General features: G+C 37.3%; 4 protein-coding genes across 8 annotated transcripts; 2 read left to right on the plus strand and 2 right to left on the minus strand.

Moving 5' to 3' along the window:
• Window positions 1-897: 897 nt before the first annotated feature.
• LOC103941003 (uncharacterized protein At2g37660, chloroplastic-like) lies at window positions 898-4,256 on the plus strand. The gene is made up of 7 exons (XM_048583698.1): window positions 898-1,054; window positions 2,429-2,700; window positions 2,814-2,850; window positions 2,938-3,035; window positions 3,184-3,245; window positions 3,685-3,808; window positions 3,934-4,256. The coding sequence occupies exons 1-7, from the start codon at window positions 1,000-1,002 to the stop codon at window positions 4,051-4,053; spliced, it is 768 nt and encodes a 255-aa protein (XP_048439655.1). The 5' UTR covers window positions 898-999; the 3' UTR covers window positions 4,054-4,256.
• A 2,387-nt stretch (window positions 4,257-6,643) lies between these two features.
• LOC103941002 (UPF0161 protein At3g09310) lies at window positions 6,644-7,986 on the plus strand. The gene is made up of 4 exons (XM_009351187.3): window positions 6,644-6,894; window positions 6,986-7,045; window positions 7,366-7,506; window positions 7,612-7,986. Exons 1-4 carry the CDS (start codon window positions 6,708-6,710, stop codon window positions 7,677-7,679), a joined length of 456 nt encoding a protein of 151 aa, XP_009349462.2. The 5' UTR covers window positions 6,644-6,707; the 3' UTR covers window positions 7,680-7,986.
• A 228-nt stretch (window positions 7,987-8,214) lies between these two features.
• Window positions 8,215-11,655, minus strand: LOC103941001 (scarecrow-like protein 9). Its single transcript, XM_009351185.3, has 3 exons — window positions 11,454-11,655; window positions 8,694-11,132; window positions 8,215-8,593 (listed from the first exon to the last, which is right to left on the minus strand). The coding sequence occupies exon 2, from the start codon at window positions 11,015-11,017 to the stop codon at window positions 8,762-8,764; it is 2,256 nt and encodes a 751-aa protein (XP_009349460.2). The 5' UTR covers window positions 11,018-11,132; window positions 11,454-11,655; the 3' UTR covers window positions 8,215-8,593; window positions 8,694-8,761.
• A 2,338-nt stretch (window positions 11,656-13,993) lies between these two features.
• Window positions 13,994-19,400, minus strand: LOC103940999 (telomere repeat-binding protein 5). Of its 5 annotated transcripts, XM_009351184.3 has the most exons (12): window positions 19,246-19,400; window positions 18,561-18,655; window positions 17,551-17,687; window positions 17,080-17,446; window positions 16,672-16,983; window positions 16,278-16,469; window positions 16,094-16,147; window positions 15,922-16,001; window positions 15,106-15,341; window positions 14,648-14,959; window positions 14,490-14,553; window positions 13,994-14,389 (listed from the first exon to the last, which is right to left on the minus strand). In XM_009351184.3, the coding sequence occupies exons 3-12, from the start codon at window positions 17,629-17,631 to the stop codon at window positions 14,237-14,239; spliced, it is 1,851 nt and encodes a 616-aa protein (XP_009349459.2). In that variant the 5' UTR covers window positions 17,632-17,687; window positions 18,561-18,655; window positions 19,246-19,400; the 3' UTR covers window positions 13,994-14,236. The 5 variants fall into 5 exon arrangements, with proteins under 5 accessions (XP_009349459.2, XP_009349457.2, XP_009349456.2 ...); XM_009351182.3 differs by having other exon boundaries at window positions 16,094-16,144; window positions 16,672-17,446; XM_009351181.3 differs by having other exon boundaries at window positions 16,672-17,446.
• Window positions 19,401-20,589: the final 1,189 nt, after the last annotated feature.

Below are 20,589 nucleotides of genomic sequence, written 5' to 3' on the forward strand. Positions count from 1 at the left end.
CTTTTACTCCCAACATGTAGGCGAATGATTTTTGCCTGGCTCTCACGCCACGAAGAAGTTTTACCGTTTCCCACGATTTTTTATCCTCCTCAAGGCGTTTTCTATTCTCCTCAAGGCGTTGTGTATTCTCCTTTCTGGTTCTTTTCAACTGCTCAAGAAGCTCGTGCAATCGGCTACATGGAGCCGGATTGACATCTTGATATATCATATAAACTTCGTAGTTTTAGCACTGGGTCCCACTTTTATATAGGACTTAGGTTTAGGTCATAATTAGCCACGGTAAAAAAATCCCTCAAATCCCAAAGGTGCAGGCCATTTTGGTGATCATGACTCGTGGGTCGTACCAAACATCTCAAACCTGTTTGAAACGTACTTCTGCTGGAAATATGATTTGCTTCTTCATTTATCTTTAAACGATTCGTTGGATATAGCCAATATTAAGCTTAGATAATCCAATATATATTAAGAGATAATATTATGATTAAAAACCACAATATTATTCCTTAATAATAATTGAAGATTATCTCAACCACTTTATCATCCAACAGTTTAGAATTTTACTCATCTAACGGCCTTGATTGTATGGGCCGATAGCGTAAATTTGGGTCCAAACAGTATGTCAGGGTAAATCATTTAGATGTAAGTTCATGTCTCCATGACCAAATGACAAAGAGATAAGGCGCATAATAAGGTAATAGAATTTCACAAGAGCTAAAGGATAAGCAACCCACCGACAAAACTCATTGAATTAACAGGTACCAGTGAAGAACAATTCAGCAAATGGAACAGTCCGCACAACTAAGTTTTGGGTCTCATTAGTGATGATGGCAATGGTGGCAGTGGGAACACGATGATGGCAATGGTGGCAGTGGCACCACGTGTTCCCGTGGTTATCTCTAATAATCAATGTCATAAATGTAGTTGGGTGGCAGTTCCAGAAAGATCGACCCTTTTATTTCAATCCACTTCATTTTCTGTTGTATCCTTGTCACGAAGGCCATGGCGGATTCAGGTGCAAGCACCGTCCTTGTCACTGGAGCTGGTGGTAGAACTGGTACTTACTCTCTCTCTCTCTCTCTCTCTCTCTCTCTCTCTCTCTCTCTCTCTCTCTCTCTCTCTCTCTCTCTCTCTCTCTCTCGTTTTTAATTGTTAATTATTGAACAAGAATTTTAAACAGGATATTCAATTGGGATTTTAAGGTATTTTAATTATTTTAATGAATTTAGGTATTTAATTAGGATCGTAAGTGGTTATCTGAAATTTAATATATATTCAATTATAATTTTGAGATAATTTATTAAAATTCTTAGAAATCCGGAGCAATCAATTAGAATTTTAAAGAAATTTATAATATTTCAGATGTGATAGAATTAGAATTTAGAGAATTTGGAAAAGTTGAGGAATTTGAGAGAATTTGAGAGATTTTGCAGTGTATTTTAAGCATATACAAATCTCACATCTTCTCATGAGATTTCGAGAGAATTGAATCAAAATTTTACATAGAATCTCTACAAATCGGTTAAACTCCATAAAAATCTATGGAATTATAATTCCATTAAAATCTTTCAAATTTCTAATTGATTACACACCCGGAAGTTGACTGTTTTAAATTAATTTAATTAATTAATAGGTGTTGATTGGGCGCTCAGTTTTATAGATTATATAATTTTAATCTGGATTCAAGTTTTCTTTTTTATAAACGATAAAGATAATTAAATTAAATTCATCTAAACTAATAAATTGTAACACAATAAATTTATGAATTGTTATTAGTAGTCCAAATTTTTTATATTTAAAATGAAAAATACACGAGCAAAACGAGATTTTTGAAGTACCAATAACAGCTCTCAAAATTCGAGTAGATTATTGTTTATATTTCCTAGATTATGAATCTGTAATCCTGAGTGAGTCATGGACTCAATAAATTTATTAAGTTTTAGTACAAAGCATTACAAGATGTGTATTTTAGTATTTGGGTTGTGGGGTTTTAGTACAAAGCATTACAAGATGTGTATTTTAGTATTTGGGTTGTGGGATTAATGGTGGGGTAATTGGACCTGTGCAGTCCCATAGTGTGTGAGCAGAAATGTGTGAGATAATTGGGTGTTTTTTTTTGTGGAGAAGCATGTCTGTTGAGTGGGAGAGATGCTCGGTGTGTTGCACGCTGTAAGCGTAAGGTGACCTGTTTAGGGTTTGGGGTTTTGTGATTTTGGTAACAGTTAGCGTGCTTTGTTATCGTGAATGTGTGTAGTTTGAGTTGACTTAACATCTATGGCGACGGAAGTATGTTTTGTTACTGTGAATGTGTTTGTTTGGGTTGTATTTGCTCCAACATCTATGGCGACGGAAGCAGGAGAGGAAATTGTATTTCCCCTCTGTTTAAGGATAGGTTTCTGATTGAAATGTATTATTGGTGGAAACTTGGCAGGTGAACTAGTTTATAAGAAGTTAAAGGAGAGGTCAGACCAGTATGTTGCTAGGGGTCTGGTTAGGACTGAAGAGAGCAAACAGATCATTGGCGGAGCAGATGATCTTTATGTTGGAGATATAAGGGATGCTGACAGCATTCTACCTGCAATCCAAGGCATCGATGCTCTCATAATCCTTACAAGCGCTGTGCCTAAGATGAAACCTGGCTTTGATCCGACCAAAGGTGGGAGGCCTGAGTTCTATTTTGAAGACGGGTCGTATCCTGAACAGGTAATTTCTGTCATTTTTTATGACTTTAGGACATTGTAAGTAGGTGGTTCTACAACGGTGGTGTTCAGAATCTCTGGTTTGCTCCTTGTTCTGATACATGGTTTGCATCTTAGGTTGATTGGATTGGACAGAAAAACCAAATAGATGCTGGTGAGAATTTTTATGTTTGTTTCCATTCAATCGAAACATGGTTCATTTCAACTTGTAAGTTTTGAATTATATGATAAATGTGAACAGCTAAGGCTGCGGGAGTGAAGCAGATTGTGTTAGTTGGGTCTATGGGCGGAACAGATCTTAACAATCCCCTGAACAAATTGGGTAATGGCAACATATTGGTTAGTAATCCCTTTCTACATTTGAGTTACCACCTTTTGTGGTTGCTTTTCGGCCTTCTGTTTTTGGAAATGGAATTTGACTTTGCTGATCTATTCCTTCCTGCTTATATGTTAATTATAAATGTTTATGCAATATATTACAACACAGGTTTGGAAGAGGAAGGCTGAGCAGTATTTGGCTGACTCCGGAATTCCATACACAATCATAAGGTTGGTCCAGTTATATTCAGACTCGGTTCAAACAATATGTTTGTATTGAGTAGACTTTGTAAAATCACTGGTTGCTTTCCTTGCTACTGTTACTGGAAAAATAGAAGTCTTTTTATGACAACCACCCTCACAATGATGATATACGAAGCCATTGTTTATGCTGCTTTGCATTGGCCAACACAATGTTTGAGAACTTCTAAAACACCAAAACAGCCCTTTATTGTTGTGATCCCTCATGAATACAGATACTAAATCTTGTCTGCTGGAACGATGCCTAGATTTCATTTCCTACTAAAGATTGTCTGCTTGTTATGTGCATCAGTCTAGTGTCAACAGAAGTTCAAATCACTAAATTCCATACCTAGTTATGCTCCGATCTGGTCTTTTTTTTTTTATTTCCTTGACTTCCAACTGACTTAGACGTCTATGGTTAAACTAGGGCTGGAGGCTTGCAAGACAAAGAAGGAGGCATCCGTGAACTACTTATAGGGAAGGATGACGAGCTTCTTAAGACCGAAACAAGAACCATTGCTAGACCTGATGTCGCAGAAGTCTGCATTCAGGTATTGTGAATAAATAATTTCTTTGTTTCCTTTTTCTCTGCTTACCTCAAAGCTAGCATGCATCTCAGTATCAACTTTTCGAGCAATTGTTATGCATTGTACTGAACTGTTTGCGTTTTGATCAGGCACTGCAGTTCGAGGAGGCCAAGTTCAAGGCATTTGATTTGGCCTCAAAGCCGGAGGGAACTGGGACACCGACCAAGGATTTTAAGGCTTTATTTTCCCAGATCACTACCCGATATTAATTTTTGGCTTCTGTAATGCCAAAGCGAACATCTCCCCGTATGAGTTTCTGTTTATACTGGGACAAAAAGGGTAGAAAATGAATAGCATATGCGTATGCAGCTTGAACAGTTTTTAATTTGTAATGCAGGGATCAAAGAACTAGCATGTCACTGTGCCTGCACTTTTAATAATGCGCCAGAGCTTGTTTTTACCTTTTCCCTTATTTTGGCTTGTGAATTTTGGTGTTCTTTGACAGGGAAACCTTAGTTTCTCCTTCATTGTCTGCCTTGCCAATTGAGAACTAAAGGCTCATTTAGGAAGTGCTTTTAAATGATTGAAAGCTTGTTTAGGGAAAATGTTTGAGTTTTAAAAGCATTTGAAGTGCTTCTTGCAAGAACCAGTTATGTGCTTCTTGCAAGAACCAGTTATGTGCTTCTTGCAGGAAGCCCGTCAAGTGCTTTCCATGATTAACTTGCATTTTTAATAAGGATTGACTCCAAAAATATTTTCTCTTAAAACTCTTTTAGGCATTTAAAGGCACTTACCAAACAAGCCCTAAACTTATTAAAATAAGTAGGACGTGGTCGTGTTTGGGAATAGTAAGTTTTAACCTTGTTGATGCACAAAATCAATGAGACTTTGGAACAACGTAAAGTGTCTAAGTTTGCGACTTCGCACAGTTGCTCCAATCACTAAGTGGGTGAATTTGTAGAAAGATAAAGATAGGGAAGCAAACACAAGATGTACGTGGTTCATCCTAAGTTGGGCTAAGTTCACAGAGTAGAGCTCTCATTAATAGTGAAGAGTTTACATAATACATAGGTTCAAGCATAATCATCATTAGTGAGTTTTAATGACGAGTTTAAGTACAATAATGGCATTTGTCCTTAATTGTAGGAAGAAAGATCTCCGTTTATAGTTGAGGAAGGTCTTTGGCTTTCGTTCGCGGTCGATGTGGGACCCTAGAAGTTTTATTCTAATGTTGACATGTGTTGTGTTATGATTGGTCTCATGTTGGAGAGAAACTATTGTGCTTCAGCAGAGTTGCCTCAACACAATCCTTCAATAGGTCCCTGAATGTATGAAGTTGATGGTACTTGATAGTTTCAAGATTAATAAAGTATGGTACAAACAAACCTTTTTAAGCTTATGCCATAAAATGATTTCATAGTATGCCACTATTAACAAATACGATATTCATTTAAGCAAAGATATTCAACCTTGGGCGTTGAGAGAGAAAAATAATTAAGCAAACTCAATTTATATAAAAGCTCACACTTGGTAAAATATTTTTTTATACAATTGGCATCCGTTGGTCATCTTGTTGTCAATTTGTGTTGCAATATCATTGTGTTCCGCACTGCCTAAAACTGCATTGGTTTGCAATATTCTGAATGGTTCTAATTTGTGTTGAACTCATACTTATTCTCATGAGTGGTTGGAAATTCAAATTTCTGTCTAATATTGTTCAAAATCCTAGCTTTGTTAATATGATTCGAGGGACTCCTTTGTCTTTTGGCATCTACTCTGCTTATTCTGCTTTGGATAGGTTTGGACAGTCTAAGCCTAATGTATATTGGTCTCAACTTGTCTGGTATAATCAAAATATTCACCAAACGAGTTTCTTCTCTCTGATTGGCCGTTAAATGCAAGCTTTACATTTTAGACAGGATTTTGATTTTTGCTATGTTGGCTCCAATCACTTGTGCGTCCTCTACTCTAGTGCTACAGAATTTCATTGCCACCTCTTTTTTCGATGTCCGTATATTGACGGTATTTAGTATTCGGCGGTGATCGAGTGTTGTATTGGCTAAAGCTCCCTTGGCCTCCTCTTCTCGTGTGGGTTGCTTACAGTTGAAAGGAAAAATCTCTATTGTCATTTGTATTTGTGTCTTGCTGCTACTGTTTTTTATATTTGAAGGAAGCAGAACAAATGTTTATTCAAGAATAAGTGTCAACCGACTACGGTGTTCTTAACTCAATTAGATCCACTATTAGACTTTTGATAAGTTTCTTGAAATTGCCCATTCCGTTGCTAATGAGATTATTTCATGGGAATGGAATATCCCATGAATAGTTAGTGTTTGTCTGTTGCGCTTTACTTGGTGTACTTTTTCCGTCTTTTGTTGCTACTTTGGTGCAGCTTTGTTGGCCTCTGCTTTTTGTTGTTCGCGGCTACAACTCTTTGCTACTTGTTTGTAAATAATATTTTTATTGAATAATGTTAAAAGACATTATTATACAATACTAAGAGTGTTTTAGCTATTAAATTTGATTTCTAATACAAAGATCTTTTATCTTTAGTTTCAGCCATTCAAAATTTATTTGGAAGTGCTAAAACTACTGAAGTGCTATTGATAAAAGTGTTTTTGAGTCCTAAAAGCACTTCAAATGCACTTTAGACAAAAGGTATTTTAAATGCTTTTCAATGATTCATTTATGTTTTTACTAATAATTGATTTCAAAATCACTTTCATTCAAAACATTTTAAGTCATTTTAAAAGTATTATAAAATATATTCTCATCATTCAATATTATGTACTATTTAAGAAATTCAAATAAGTTTCTCCAAATAATTTCATATTGATATTTTTTATTTAAAACAAAAGTGATAAAAAACGAAGAAAACGAAGAAAATATCATAAGCACGTATGACTGGAAAGGGTAGCTGAAGATGGCGGTCGTTATGTTGGTTAACTACCATAAACCTTTGGCTATAGCTGTTCATCCCCAATCCCAAAACCCTAGCTTCAATTCGCGCAAACTTTACCCCATTCAATACAATTCTTGTACGGCTCGTCGTCGCCCAATAATCCATGGAGCCAATGGAGACTCGCAGTCCGACCCAAACAATCCACAAGGTACTCTCTTTTTCTCTCTCTCTCTCTCTCTCTCTCTCTCTCTCGATTTTTGAACATTTCCATGCTCATAAGGCAGTTTGCTTGTAATCAGATAAGGAAGTGGACAGTTTGGGGGTTAAAGCTGCATTATCTCTACTCAAATTCTACAGAAGTGAGTTTCTTTTCTAATTATTATTTATCGCTTATTAAAACGTAAGCATTACGGTTTAGTGGCATATCTCTTCATTAAGATTAATAGGCCGCGATGGACTCCCATATATGGCTACTTCGATACTAAATTATGGTTGGTATACTGTGTAACTTAGTGTAAATCTCACCTCTAATTGTATTAGAAAAACGCGATTAATAGCCAATTCAGGTTAGACCAATTAGCTAAAGCAGTTCGTGCTCTCCATTCGACTTAAATTAGAGTAGTTAGAATATCGCTTGTCAAAGGAAAAATGAAGTAAATTAATTGGGTAAAAAATGCAGGGGAAATCTCACCTCTGATGTTGAAGAGTTGCCGTTATGTACCAACCTGCAGTGAGTACTCGATGCAAGCTTACAAGAAGTACGGATTTGCAAAAGGTTCCATCTTGACTGCTTGGCGAATCTGTCGTTGTAATCCTCTTGGTAATTAACTTAACACTTTCCTAATTAACTTTGTTGAGATTTCATTTAATCCTTTTCTGGGTCTCTGAAGTTTAGGTGAATTGTTTCATTTAACATTTTTCTTAGGTGGGACTGGATATGATCCTCCTCGATGGTTCGACGAGCCAAGGTTGCCTGAAGAACTTGACGAGTGAGCCAGACATTTTGGTGTATACACATCGGAAGACCGCAGATTCTCCCAAAATATTAGAAAGTTTCGTACATAGAAACCTGTGGTTGATTGTCCAAGCGGAATGACTTTCTTAGAACAAGTTTACCGTCAGTGCGACGCCCTTGGCACATCCAAGTGAGACACCAAGAGATGTAAAATGATGAGCTTACATTGCATTATTTTATGGGTTTGCCTAATAAAATGATAATAGTCACTGACAGTTGTTTATCATTCATGTACCAAGTGAAGGATTAATTAAATTTCCATCAAAGTGGCATTTTTGCATTTGATCCCAAAAGAGTTGGCTTCTTTTATTATTGTAATGTTGGAAAATTGATTGCCGCACACCACTTTTCTCATTCCACACTTCTATGTGTCTGCCTTTTGATTTATTCAATCCAAAAGCAAAGACAGAGATCAAAGGGCGTGCGACAATCACTTCCGTGACATGTAGGGTTTAGAAACAAAGGAAATGCCAACTACCATACCAAATGTTATATGCAGGACAACTCCAGACGTCTCAGAAATAATAATAATAATATTGACACTCCAAAATGGTCAGCTGTACTCCTTTCTAACTAAAAAGACAAAGGAGGAAGGAGACTAATGAGCAAAAGTAAAGAGTTTCCTTAATACAACTGGTGTAAAACTGCACATTATCTTGTTCTGGTTGTTAAAATCGAACAAGAACGAGCCCGTAATTTGCTGGATGGGTCTATCGGATTATCAGACACCATGAAAAGAGTACATCACACGATCCAAATTGACCGAAGAGAAGAGTTACTCGACAATTCCGCAAGATTTCTACCAAGGAGACAAAGCATCTCTCATGAACATCTCTTAGCATCCTTGATCCGTAATTAACAATCAACAATTAAAGTCAGCAACCCCATGTACCTGCCACATATTAACAAATGTGAGAGCATGATAACAAGGGGAGGGAGGGAGAGACAAGGATTTAAAGATTACAAAAACATGAATCCAGGAACATGATTACCTTTAATCAAGCATCCGTGTTGAAGAAGCTGAGAAGCAAATTATACGCACTGTACCGTTTGACATTTCTTAAGCAGGTTTCCAAGCAGAGAGGGCAAAGACGGTTCGTCCCTTCCATCCCTGCAACAGCCACTGGCTATTTTCATCAATGACAAAGTCCTTGTGGTAAAGAGAGCTCACTTTCTTAGCCGCCCTCTTTACCAGCTCTCGGTCAAAAGGTATTTGCTCAAATCCAGCCCTCAAGTTACGAACTTGCCATTGCTTGTACGTTTCTGGCCTTTCAACCCTCTCCCAGCCCTCACAGGCTATAACATTCATAGCCTCCCTACCAAAGATCTCTTTCTCAATTAACATCCTCTCCTGATCCTCGCGTGGAACAACAGTTTCAAGAATATCAAACAGCGCAGAAAAATGAAATAACGCCTCTCGAAATCTGGTAACGAAGAAGGGGGCATTGTACGCTCCGTTAACAATTCCATGGATAAAAATGTCTGGATTGATTCTCCTTATCAAAGCTAGAACCCTGTTTCTTACGCTATCCACAGACACACTTTCATCAAGCAAGTTCTTACCCCGATATAAAAGGTTCACAACAAGAACTTCATCCTTGTCAATCTTGAGTTCCTCAAGTGTAATGGTTTCCCATTTCTTTGCAATAGCATTGTACTCAAACGGCACTTTGAAATTCTCAGCATAAGCTGCCAAACGTCGTCCTGTTTCCTCAACTCGCTCAGCTGGCCGAAATCCTGGTTGAGGAAATTCAATTCCAGTAATCCGAACCTTTGGGGGTCCGCCTTCCCTCCATGAGATCCGTTGAATAAGGGTGGGCCACTGGAAACCATATAGGATACCAAAATCAATGACATGGAGCCTTGTCGATTTTTCTGCTAAATTCCTTATTGTGACATTCGAAACAAAATTAGACATCTTCTTAAATGGAGATGCAGCAAGGTACAGATGATAAGCTTTCAAGAAATCGGCAGCCGATGTCCTTTTGCTAACAAGACCTTTATAAATCTGGCTACCAGTACCAGCCAAGCGTGCCTCAAGGCCATTAGCAAAGCAATGAGCAAGTCTCTGTGTCCCGTCTCCAAAAGGTGAGGAATGTTGTCTGACCTTCCTTAGCAGTTCATTTGCGGTCCTGTGATCATCAGCTGCAGCTGCTTGTGCACAACTAATTAGGAGGGTTCTCAAATCCACCACCTCCTTTTTAACACTTAGTTTCTTACCACGACCTTTTCTTCCATTAGATCCTGTGGATTGCCCATTCTGTGGCACACTTTTGCTCATTCCATTTTGCAAGGCCTCACGAAGAGAACCCAAACGCTCCAGACCCTCCCCTGTGCTACAAAGCAATACAACATCAAACATCTCTGACCGCAGAGGAGATTCAGATGAAACAGCGGCTTGCTTGCTACTCCTTTTTTCCTCCACATCTTCGTCGTCCCTATATAGATTCTTCTTTCCCCTTGACCTTCCAGAAGAATATTCTCCTCCATCCTTTCTCTCCGCCTTGACAAATGGCGCACCTGTCCCAACATTTGGCACGTGTACCGACATCCCATTTGCCTCCAAATCAACAACCAAATTAGTCTCGGAAGGGAGAAATCTACTAGCCTCCTCAACCCCCTTCCTGAACTGCCAAACAGATTGGCTCTCAGTCTTCAAATCTGGGGTATAAATACTACTACTAGGAGCATCCACCAGCCCGTCGAGGCTACTGACCCTAGTTGAAGACCCGTTAAATGATTGAGAAATGCTATAATCCGGAAGACCCTGTAACTGAGACGAATATCCATCTGGACTTTGAATCGAGGAATTATCACCGAAATAACCACCACTGTTGCAACTACTAGTGATATAGTTACTCCAAGTTCCAGATGAACTTTCACCCGGGCTCTCGCCATATTGACCGGCATAACCCCGGTATAAATCAGGGGAGGGGGGATATTTCTTTCCAAGGACCTCATAGAATGACTTCTCGGCCGCTTGAAGCTCCAACGACTCTTGAAGCATGCAGGTTTTTTCCTCCATATCTTCTTCCATGAGCATCTGGTTTATGTACTTCAAGACTACATCCGAAAAGTCACAATCTTCGGCAGAATCATCCTCAGGACTCACACTCGAGTACGAAGATACACTATTCGGGGTAAGACCGGGTTGAGGGTAATCGAAATTTCTGTAATTATTGTCCAAGCAGGTTTTACCATCGAATCGGGATGCGGCTACAACGGTTGGTTGTGAAAGAATGGGTAAAGGTTGGTTTCCCAATTGAACTCCATTGAAAGAATCAGAGAAAGCCCTAAGACGAGGATCCATGGTCATCTACTTTGTAATTTCTCTCTCTACAGTTTCTCTCTCTAGAATCTCAACTAAGAGAGAAAACCCAAATCCAAAAAAGCAGCAGAATTTCCTACCAAATCAGTTTCCCTCTTCAACCCTAAAAATCCATTAGAACACAAAAATGAAAATCAAAACCTCTGCAAGTAAATCTACAAACATGGAAACCTTAAAACCTCAGAAATTCACAAACTAAAGCATAAAAAGCAAGCAGAAACCTTAAATTTGACAGATAAAAAAGCAAATGCATATGAGAAGAAAAGGACCAAACTTTTCGATTAAAAAAAACAGAATTAATTAATTAATTCAATACCAAGTCAACTACGAACAGAAAACGATTGAAATACCCAGGAATGCTGGTCAAACAAAACCGCTAAACGGGTTACAGTTATATTGAACAACAAAATTAACAAAAACTTACCTTTAAGTTCCAGCTCTGAAGCTCACTGAGAGATTACAGAAGAGAGAGGGGGAGAGAGAGAGAGGGAACAATCTGAGGTTTGGGTTTTAGAATTTTAAGGTTGTCCTTTGTGGGTTAATAGAGGAACAGCAACCGTCGATTTGGAGTCCGTTGAACTTGGACAGGTATTATTTAAGTGGAGAAAAGCTTTTTTACTTTGTGTCTCTAATTGTGTAATGACATGTTGTATACCGTCTGTGTCCGAAGCACATTTAAAATCTCTCGTGAACTTCAACTACGGTTTTTATTCCTAGTGGCCACGTGTCAATATGAAAACAGACTTATTCCACGTGGCTCATTACTCTTTTCAATTTTGGAGAAAAATTCTAGTCATAAAATTCTAGTCATTACTCTTTTAAATGTCGAGTTTTAGTCTAATAATACAGTCAAAATAGAAATAACGACAAATCATTATTGGACGAGGACATCCAAAAATGACCAACCTATCTTTGTGGGTTGCACTCCCGTTTTATTCACTTTTGAGAAGAAAAAAAAACCCCTCTATTTATAGAGAAATTCTCGTGTTAAGGTTTAGAACTAGGTCACTTATGCGCCCACACAATATTTAAGAGGCCTTCATGTACTAGGGAAGGTGAAGGGGATCTAGTGAAGGACCCCCATACAGTTTGACCTTCCCTAGTTGTGTGTGTGCACATACAAATGATATTAAACTTGGTAATCATCTAGTGTTTGTCATGTTCGTGTTATTTAATGACGTCATCTTATCTCATTAAACAATAATCATGCTATCTTATCAGACTATTAACTTAAACTGTTTATTTTGTAACCGGTTGGAAAGAAATAGTAAGTGGAAATAGCAGAAGAAATGAGGATGGGGGCATCTTTCAAAAAGCAGAAACAGAAAGTGGCACCAAGGGAAAAGGATGAGTTTTTAATTCTCATCGAAAGACAGTGATAGAAAGTGCTTCCCACAACAAATTGTTCCAATTGGAGGTTGACTCGTTCACTTGGATTGGTCATGTGTGTTTGTGCGTTTGTGCGTTTGTGTCTGTGTACTGTGCACTTCTTTTTTGTTTTTGTTCATCATTCATCGATTTGTTCCATCCTGCACTTAAAAACAAAAGGGCAAATGCAAGAAGATAAAAAGGAAGTGTTGGTGCCAGTTTTCAACTTAGAATATTTTTGTTCTATCTGTTATTATTTGATAAGTTTAAATTTTTAGATTTGTGTCTAATCATTATCACATTTTTTATACGCTAATATATTTACACTAAGAGATGCCGGGAATAAATTAAAATCGAATTCGTCATTTCATTTATAAGATTCAAAAAAAAAAAACCAAAAATAGAAATATTATGAATAAAAAAATTAATAAAAGATGAATACATAAGATAAATAAATTAGAAGATAAGAAGAAAAAATAGGACAACTATGTTATTTGAAAGAAGCTCTGTTAAGAGTTTGCTTTTCGGTTCGTGTTATGATATTGAGATGTCTCCTGTTAACTAAAATTTCTTAAGTGCAAATGAAAACAAATACGACCAAACCGCAAAACTAAGTGAAGTAGACACGTATCAAACTACCAATAGCATCCATGTAACAGTGTGACCGTTGTACAAAATTTCTCATCACAAACAAACAATTTATCCGTGATTTTCAGATGCAAAAGATTAACTCTAATACTTTATCAAATCTATAAGTTCAATGCATTATACACAACTTCCATACCAAATACACAAGACTTTCTTATAAACAAATCCTCTAATTATTAATTATGGATCATCATTAATGTAACTTTGCTTGTAGTAAGAGCTGACTTCACATATCTCTCTACCTAATACTCAATTTAAATAATAATTCTAGTTTTAATTAGTGCTTAATTAAGTGATCAACTCAAGTTAAGAGGGGTGTGATATCCACACATCCCATTTTACTTCTCACACACTTTTTTAATTTTCTGCCGTCGGATCGGATGAATTGAAGAAGATCAACAGACAATAATTATCAAAAGGTGTGTAAGAAATAAAATAGGATGTGTGGATATAGCACATCCCAAATTAAGCACATGGAATTCCCAAAACACAGATGAGAAATCCATCAATTGAAATTCCTTCACATGCTCCTTTGTCTCACCAACGGTGAACCATGTGCATAGTACAACACCCTGAGGATTCTTGTTTATAGATCTTAGTTATGTATTTAATAATGTGTGTTTGTGATCCTGTTGTTGATTAGGCTTCTGTCTTATCAGCTGTTTCATTTGTTTTATTTAATGTTACGAACACGTAATTCCAATCTTACAATCTATTTATAGTCTCAGACTTTTCGTAGTGTCACTTAACCAATCAATATTTGCTACGTGTTGAAAAAACCGAACTACCTATCCAATAAAAACTTGCCGCGTGACAAATTGATTACAAAGAGTATCTCTCAAATATTCAAGTGTAAGAATAACTCAAAAACTATTATTTCAAATGGCTTGACGAAATTGACTTGTAGGGAGAGAGGATAGAAAACAAAGTATTAAGTACACAACAAGATTAAGGTATACCTGACAAGTCAAATGTTGGTAGAAACAACCCTCAAAATTTTGAAAATTTAATTGTGCATTGAATCACAAGACACTACTTAACTGGGAAATAAAAGATTTGGTGTCTTGTGGGTCAAGTTAAAGGCAGCATTTTACATCAAGTCACATTTACATGTCAAGTTTTCTGTCTGTAATCTTTACATATAGACAATATACCCTTCTCCTTCCAGTTCTCTTTTACAAAGCCCCGGGCTCAGACCGCCACTTTCACCTGCTGCTTGGCGTGCCGATGAGACCAGTAGGCATGGGTGGCAAGGACCCGGTCCAAAAGCTCCTGTGGAACGGGCTCTCCTCTCCTTTGCTGCGGGGAGATCCTTGCTGTGTGCACCAGTGTTTTCCACTTGTCCTGCCCCATTCCCATTTTCCACATTTTGTTAAATGGCAACAATGTTGTAAACCATTCCGTTTTTTGCTTCTACTAAACAATTATCAGATAAAACACTAACCTTCAAATCCACGTAAGTTCGATGTTTTTCACTTTCAAAAGCACGCAACTTAACATCACGCCACCTGCAACCGAAGAAAATTCTCACAATCTGCATCGTGCTACTAATTTTCCTCAGCCATAACAAAAGAAATAATTATAATAAAAGTTCAAACCAACCTTCCCGTTCCAAGTTTCTCAACAGCCTGAACCAATGCTTCTACTTCTGGAACAGAGAAAGGTCTCCTGATTCGGCGCTGTACATACTCTTGATGCCCAGATTTCCGATGGAAAGGAACCACAGCCAATGCCTTCATGCTAACTGGTGGAACTGCAACAAGAGCTTGGCATGTTGGCGGAGTTTTGCCAATCAAAGTACCAGCAAGAGAAGGAACTTTGAAGTCTCTACCATTGCGGCCACCCAAACTGAGTACTGGAGGATTCATCGAGACATCTGAAGTCCCCGGTTGTGACACCAAAGATGTCGAATGCCTGTCAATAAAACATACTGGCATAAACATAAGCAACGATATTAAATCTAAGATTTGAAAACCAAGAAGTAATTCCGAGTATACCCAGAGTGGGGCACGAATATGATGATTTAAATCATAAGTTTTAACACATTTTTATATGGTCACCTGGTTAACTCCTGAGACCTGCCAGATACCAAAGATGGATCTTCACTGAATGGAGGGTACGTAAGCTTTGCCCGTTTGGGCTCCAATATAAAACCCAAATTATGTCGCTTGTCATCCTGAGAAATCCCTGTCTGAAGTAGAGTCTTGTTGTCATCTCTGACCTTTTTTCCCTGGACCAGGATGCCAACATGTAATCCATCTCCGAGTATTGACGTTACTGCCTCCATTACTGTCCTCTGCAGAAAAATTACCTAACTAGTTATCACCAAAAAATCTAGACAAAATGATAGAACGAATTATGGATCTATTTTTGTTCCTCTACTCAATTAAGATGCCACATCAAATACACAGAAAAGGAAAGAATTTACATACCTTCAGCATATTCTTAATCATAACCTAGTAGTTAAGTTCCAGCAATGAACAACCAAAAAAGCGAAATGCCTCCTTACTTCAGCCACTAGTGCTCCCAAAAAATATAAACCCAGGGCTGAAACTATACACTCCACCCAACCAACCTTGCTCGGTGTAAGAAATTACAATCACCCAAATCAATATATGACAACCATGCTTAATTTATCCAGCTCAAGGAAAACCAGAATAATGTCAAAAAATCGTATGACATAAATTGAAGTAATCTTCAATCGCTCGGGTGTAACAGATTTGATTTGACCTGATCTTTCATATGAAATTCAAAAAACCAGAGAGTATTTTTAGTTTTAACCACCGCCATCCCCTCAAAAGATAAACTAGGCCTAAAGAAACAATATGCACGCAAAGTTTATGTATGAACATATCAGAAAAGGCAATAACACAAACCTTCAATGAACCAACAGTTGCGGTTGTAGGAACTTCAATAAACAGCTCAGGGACCTTGAAGGATTTAATACTAAGCTTCACTGATTAACAAAAGAAATAAGTGTGTAAGACAATCATAACATAAAACGACAATTATGTTGTAAAGCTTTACTGCAGACATTCATAACATTACAATTGTTAGACTTGGGAGGCACTTGCTGACCCGTCGTTGAGGATGATCCAACTGCTGCATTCAAGAACTAGGACTTTTCAGCCAAACTTGAATACATCCCTAAAATCCAAACCCTAAACATAAACGCAGAGTTTATCACTATCTACACATATGTTGAAAATGGAAAGCAGACAAATCATTGAACCTGCGCAGCAGCTGTCGCCATTTACTATCTTGTCGGGGGAGTTGAATATGTCTTCACAGTTACACCCTCTATCAGATGTATTGAGTGGACTCCAATTAAAGAGCTTTCTCTTTTTGAAAGGATAAATCTTTTGTGACCTTTGATGTGCGTAGCAAGTTCTCCAATTGCGGTTAACTTGCCTTCTTTTCCCATCTGAAACCATCAATTGGGTATCAGAGCTATTATTTATCATAAATAACATAAAATCCAGAAAGGTGGGGTGATTACAATAAAAGTACACAAGAAAAAGAGTTTCCATTGTAAGACAAGAACACTGATATGATCATGAATTGCTACCACAGAACCCAAAACCTACTTTACATTAAAAACAACAGTGCATTGTAAAGCCGATTACCATGCCCGGATGCAGCCAGATTCATTATTGTCCTATCACCGTTGTCTGGTGGGTGTTCATATTCCTTTGTCATGGTGTATTCATCATCATCTCTATTAACTTCTCTAATATTAGAACGGTGGCGGAGAAAAGGTCCTCGATTTTTGCACTCCCTTGAAAACAGAGTCTTCACATCATGTTCAGAACTGACCAGCTCATGAGGCCTTTCTTCTACTTCCATTACATCCTCTGAACTGCCTAGAAACTCGATTCTTTCATCCTTTATACTGGTATCCTGTGATGGTTCAGTCGCTCGCTTCCTCTTAAGTAGATCTACAATGGTCTCTCCAGATAAGGGAGAGTCATTAACTACTTTGTTAGAATAGCTTCCACTAAAAATTCTGCTATCAACTGCACCCAATCCCTTACCAATATTGATCCCCTCTGAATCTAAACTTTTTGACACCGAGTTGATCTCATAACTAAAATTTTCCTGAGAATGTGAAACCCCATTCAATGTATAGCTTTCTCGGGGCTCTTGCAAGCCGTGCACGTATAAAAAGGTTTCCTCATCACAGCTTCCCAATTCACAAGGTTCTTCCTTCAACAAGTTTCCTGTATCCTGTTGTTCGCTTTTAGTAATAACGTCAAATTTGAAATGCGGATCCTTTCCACAAGAATCATTAGTTGGCAGAGGGTCTTTGCTCTCCTGCAATAGTTTACCAGCTACACCAGCCAAACTCTCAAACGCATGAATCTGATTGGCCTCAAATTTACTCCTGATAGGTCCCCTCCCCTAAAATAAACATAATAATGACTAATGCAATCAGGACTCCTTATACACATGAAAAAAATTGTCAATAGACGACTATAAGATGGGTCATGGGAGCCTTTATGTACCCTAGCTGATCTAGAAGCTCGAGGAACCTCAGGCACCCGGTAGCCATTGAAGCCATATTCCAACCTCCGCTGCAATACCATATCTCAGTCATTCATCGCAAGTACAAAGAGTCATCCACTAAAAGTAACATCTGCCACTGCAATAAGATAAAAAACATATGATAACAGTAATGACCTGATATTCACATCTGCATTCAATGATGATACACACAGAAACTGGAGACAAAAGAATTAGCAAATTAGCAGCCAGGGAAGTCCTGCATCAAATGCATGTGAAGAAAAAAAAAAGACCACAGAAGTTCATCAGCAATTAACGTTCGGAATATAGGTTAACGTTTCTGTCATGTTCCATAGATAGGACACATCATAAACGTATGGTGTGAAGCTGGGGAGTGGATTGCAGGATTATCCTGATGAAACAAGAACAGAACTTGTGCCAAATAATCGAAATAGATACGCACCAAGCTTGAGAGGAAATTGATTAACAACACCAAGACAGAAATATATCAAACAAGTCATACTATTTTTTAACAACACTGATATAATGTAGATAAGTTCTTATATGCTGCCAAGTGGTTGTCCCAATTGCTGCGAAACCCGACATTTTAAAGCCAAATTGAGCTCTGAAACAAACAGAAGACTAATTTCGGGACCAATTCAACCAAGTAAAGCACGGAACAACAACAGATCATAGTCAAAATAAATTCCAAAAATTCTGTGCAAGCAAATGAAGTTTTCCTGCTTCCCTCTCGTTTACTCTGGGAAGTTAATTATTTATTTTTTTTAGCATTTTAAGGATTCAATGCAGTTTTAATTCTTGACCAAACATTTTATTTATTACTTCCAGATCTTCAGAATAAGGAAAAAAATAAGTAAGCGTAGGAATTAGGACCCAAATTCATATCATTTGTATAAAAATAAAATTAAAAAAAGGAAAAATTAATGCAAAATGCATCAATGCAGACAAGAAGGGTGACAGTCGAAACTTGAAGGGGTAAAAGAAGGCTTACAGGTAAAAGGGTAGTTGGAAAACCTCCAATTCAACCCATTGCAGACTACAATATATAATAACTTGAGCCTGATATGGAAATGGAACCCTCAGTTTCTGCAAAACCAACAAAACTGATCACACCTTTCTTTATTCAACCAACAATTAAAAAAAAAAAAGAAATATATATATATTGATGTAATATTTTAATAACACAGCATGAAACCAAAATATTAAACTCTGACAGAATGTAAAATGGCAGATCACAAAATTATACTTATATATTTTTATTTGAGCAATATTCTTATCTAATCCGAATTCTCCTGGTCTATCCAACTTGGCTACGCTTAATCTCGAAAATCATATTTATATTTGAGAGAGAGAAAGACACACATTTTCTAGAATTCATATATTTTAACAGGAAAAGGACAGGGGGATCAGATTTAGGCAGACAAAAATTCCAAGAAATTCAAATGTACAAACACACAAAAACACATCAGAGCAAACAAAATTAAACAAAAAAAAATCAACTTTACATAAATAAATTCAAAAATCTGATCTGGGTTTTCATTTTCATGAAGAAAAGCACCCATCCAATTCAAAATTCATCAACGAAACCAAAAATCTCTGCACCAAAAGAGAGAATTATACTCGTTTCTTCATAAAAAGACACAAAAATCGGTGTCTAAAAACACAAATGTTCTCACCTACGAAAATGGGTCTGTCTGTCGGATCACCAAAAACCCCCCACAAAAACCTCCTAACTCTTTTCTCTTGTTTCTTAAACCCCCAATAAGGTTTTGAACCTCGTCCCCATAATTCAGAGCGAACCGGTAACTGGTGGGGGTTTTTACCGGCTACGTAAAGCAAAACCTCTTTGGACCAGTTCCTACGTTTGAGCCACATCACTTGCGTCTTCGACACGTGTAACTGTCTCCGGGTTCCTGGTTTAAAATCTTATCTCGTTCACATAAAATTATGAATCTTTGTGGTAATTTGTACTTGCAAATAATGTAAAATTTACTGTACCTGTACGGATACTTTAACTGTACGTACGTGGGGGGCGACGTTTGCTGCACTTGCTCAGGTTCTTCCTCCGACTTCCACGTTTTTAGTCTGACCAACCAATCATGTGTACAAAAGAAACATAGATGGTACATTACGTGTTTTTATATAAATAATGAAAAATTTTATTTTTTAAGTTATTAACTTTTTAATATATATATCGCACTATTTATATCGTGACACTTAGTATACTACTATCAGTCATGCTGAAAAATCAATCGTAAAAAAAAAAGGAAGAAAATTGATAAAACTGCATTTACCAAAAAAAAGGAAGAAAACGGGTAATAATTCAATTTAGAAAGTCAAATTAGTCGTTTTTTTTTTAAATTTAAAAAATAAAAATAAAAAAGTTTAAAACGTGCTTAATAAAAGTTTTATTGAAAACAAGTTTATCAGTTCAACAAATACATGCACTGAGTTATGAGAGCTGAACTCTTATTGTCAATGTTAGTATTGTTCTGATTATATTCAAGAAGCGTATCTTCGTTTTTTTTTTTTTTTTTTAATTGAATTGTGCTTTTGTTTCTGATTTCACGTTTAGGTTGTGGATTGATCATTATGATTATCTAATGTGAATTTAATTGTACTTTTTGAATAATACTTTTGAAACTATTGATAATGCTCGCACTTCTACCTTACAATTATAGATATACGATTAATATGATTGTCAATATATCGTGAATACACTTAACTGCATTTTTTAAAAAGCAAGAAGAAGAATGACTGTGTCACATCCCGGCCCGGGGCAGATCACTTTTCGGGTCTGCTCCACCACCGTAGCACGATATTGTCCGCTTTGGGCTTACCATTCCCTCACGGTTTTGTTTTTGAGAACTCACAAGCAACTTCCCAGTGGGTCACCCATCATGGGATCGCTCTAGCCTCCTTCTCGCTTAACTTCGGAGTTCCTACGGAACCCGAAGCCAGTGAGCTCCCAAAAGGTCTCGTGCTAGGTAGAGATGGAATATACATTTAAGGATCACTCC

The sequence above is a fragment of a genome, unplaced genomic scaffold, assembly GCF_019419815.1.
Source record: "Pyrus x bretschneideri cultivar Hongxiangsu unplaced genomic scaffold, Pyrus_bretschneideri_v1 Contig2, whole genome shotgun sequence".
NCBI classification, from domain to species: domain Eukaryota; kingdom Viridiplantae; phylum Streptophyta; class Magnoliopsida; order Rosales; family Rosaceae; genus Pyrus; species Pyrus x bretschneideri.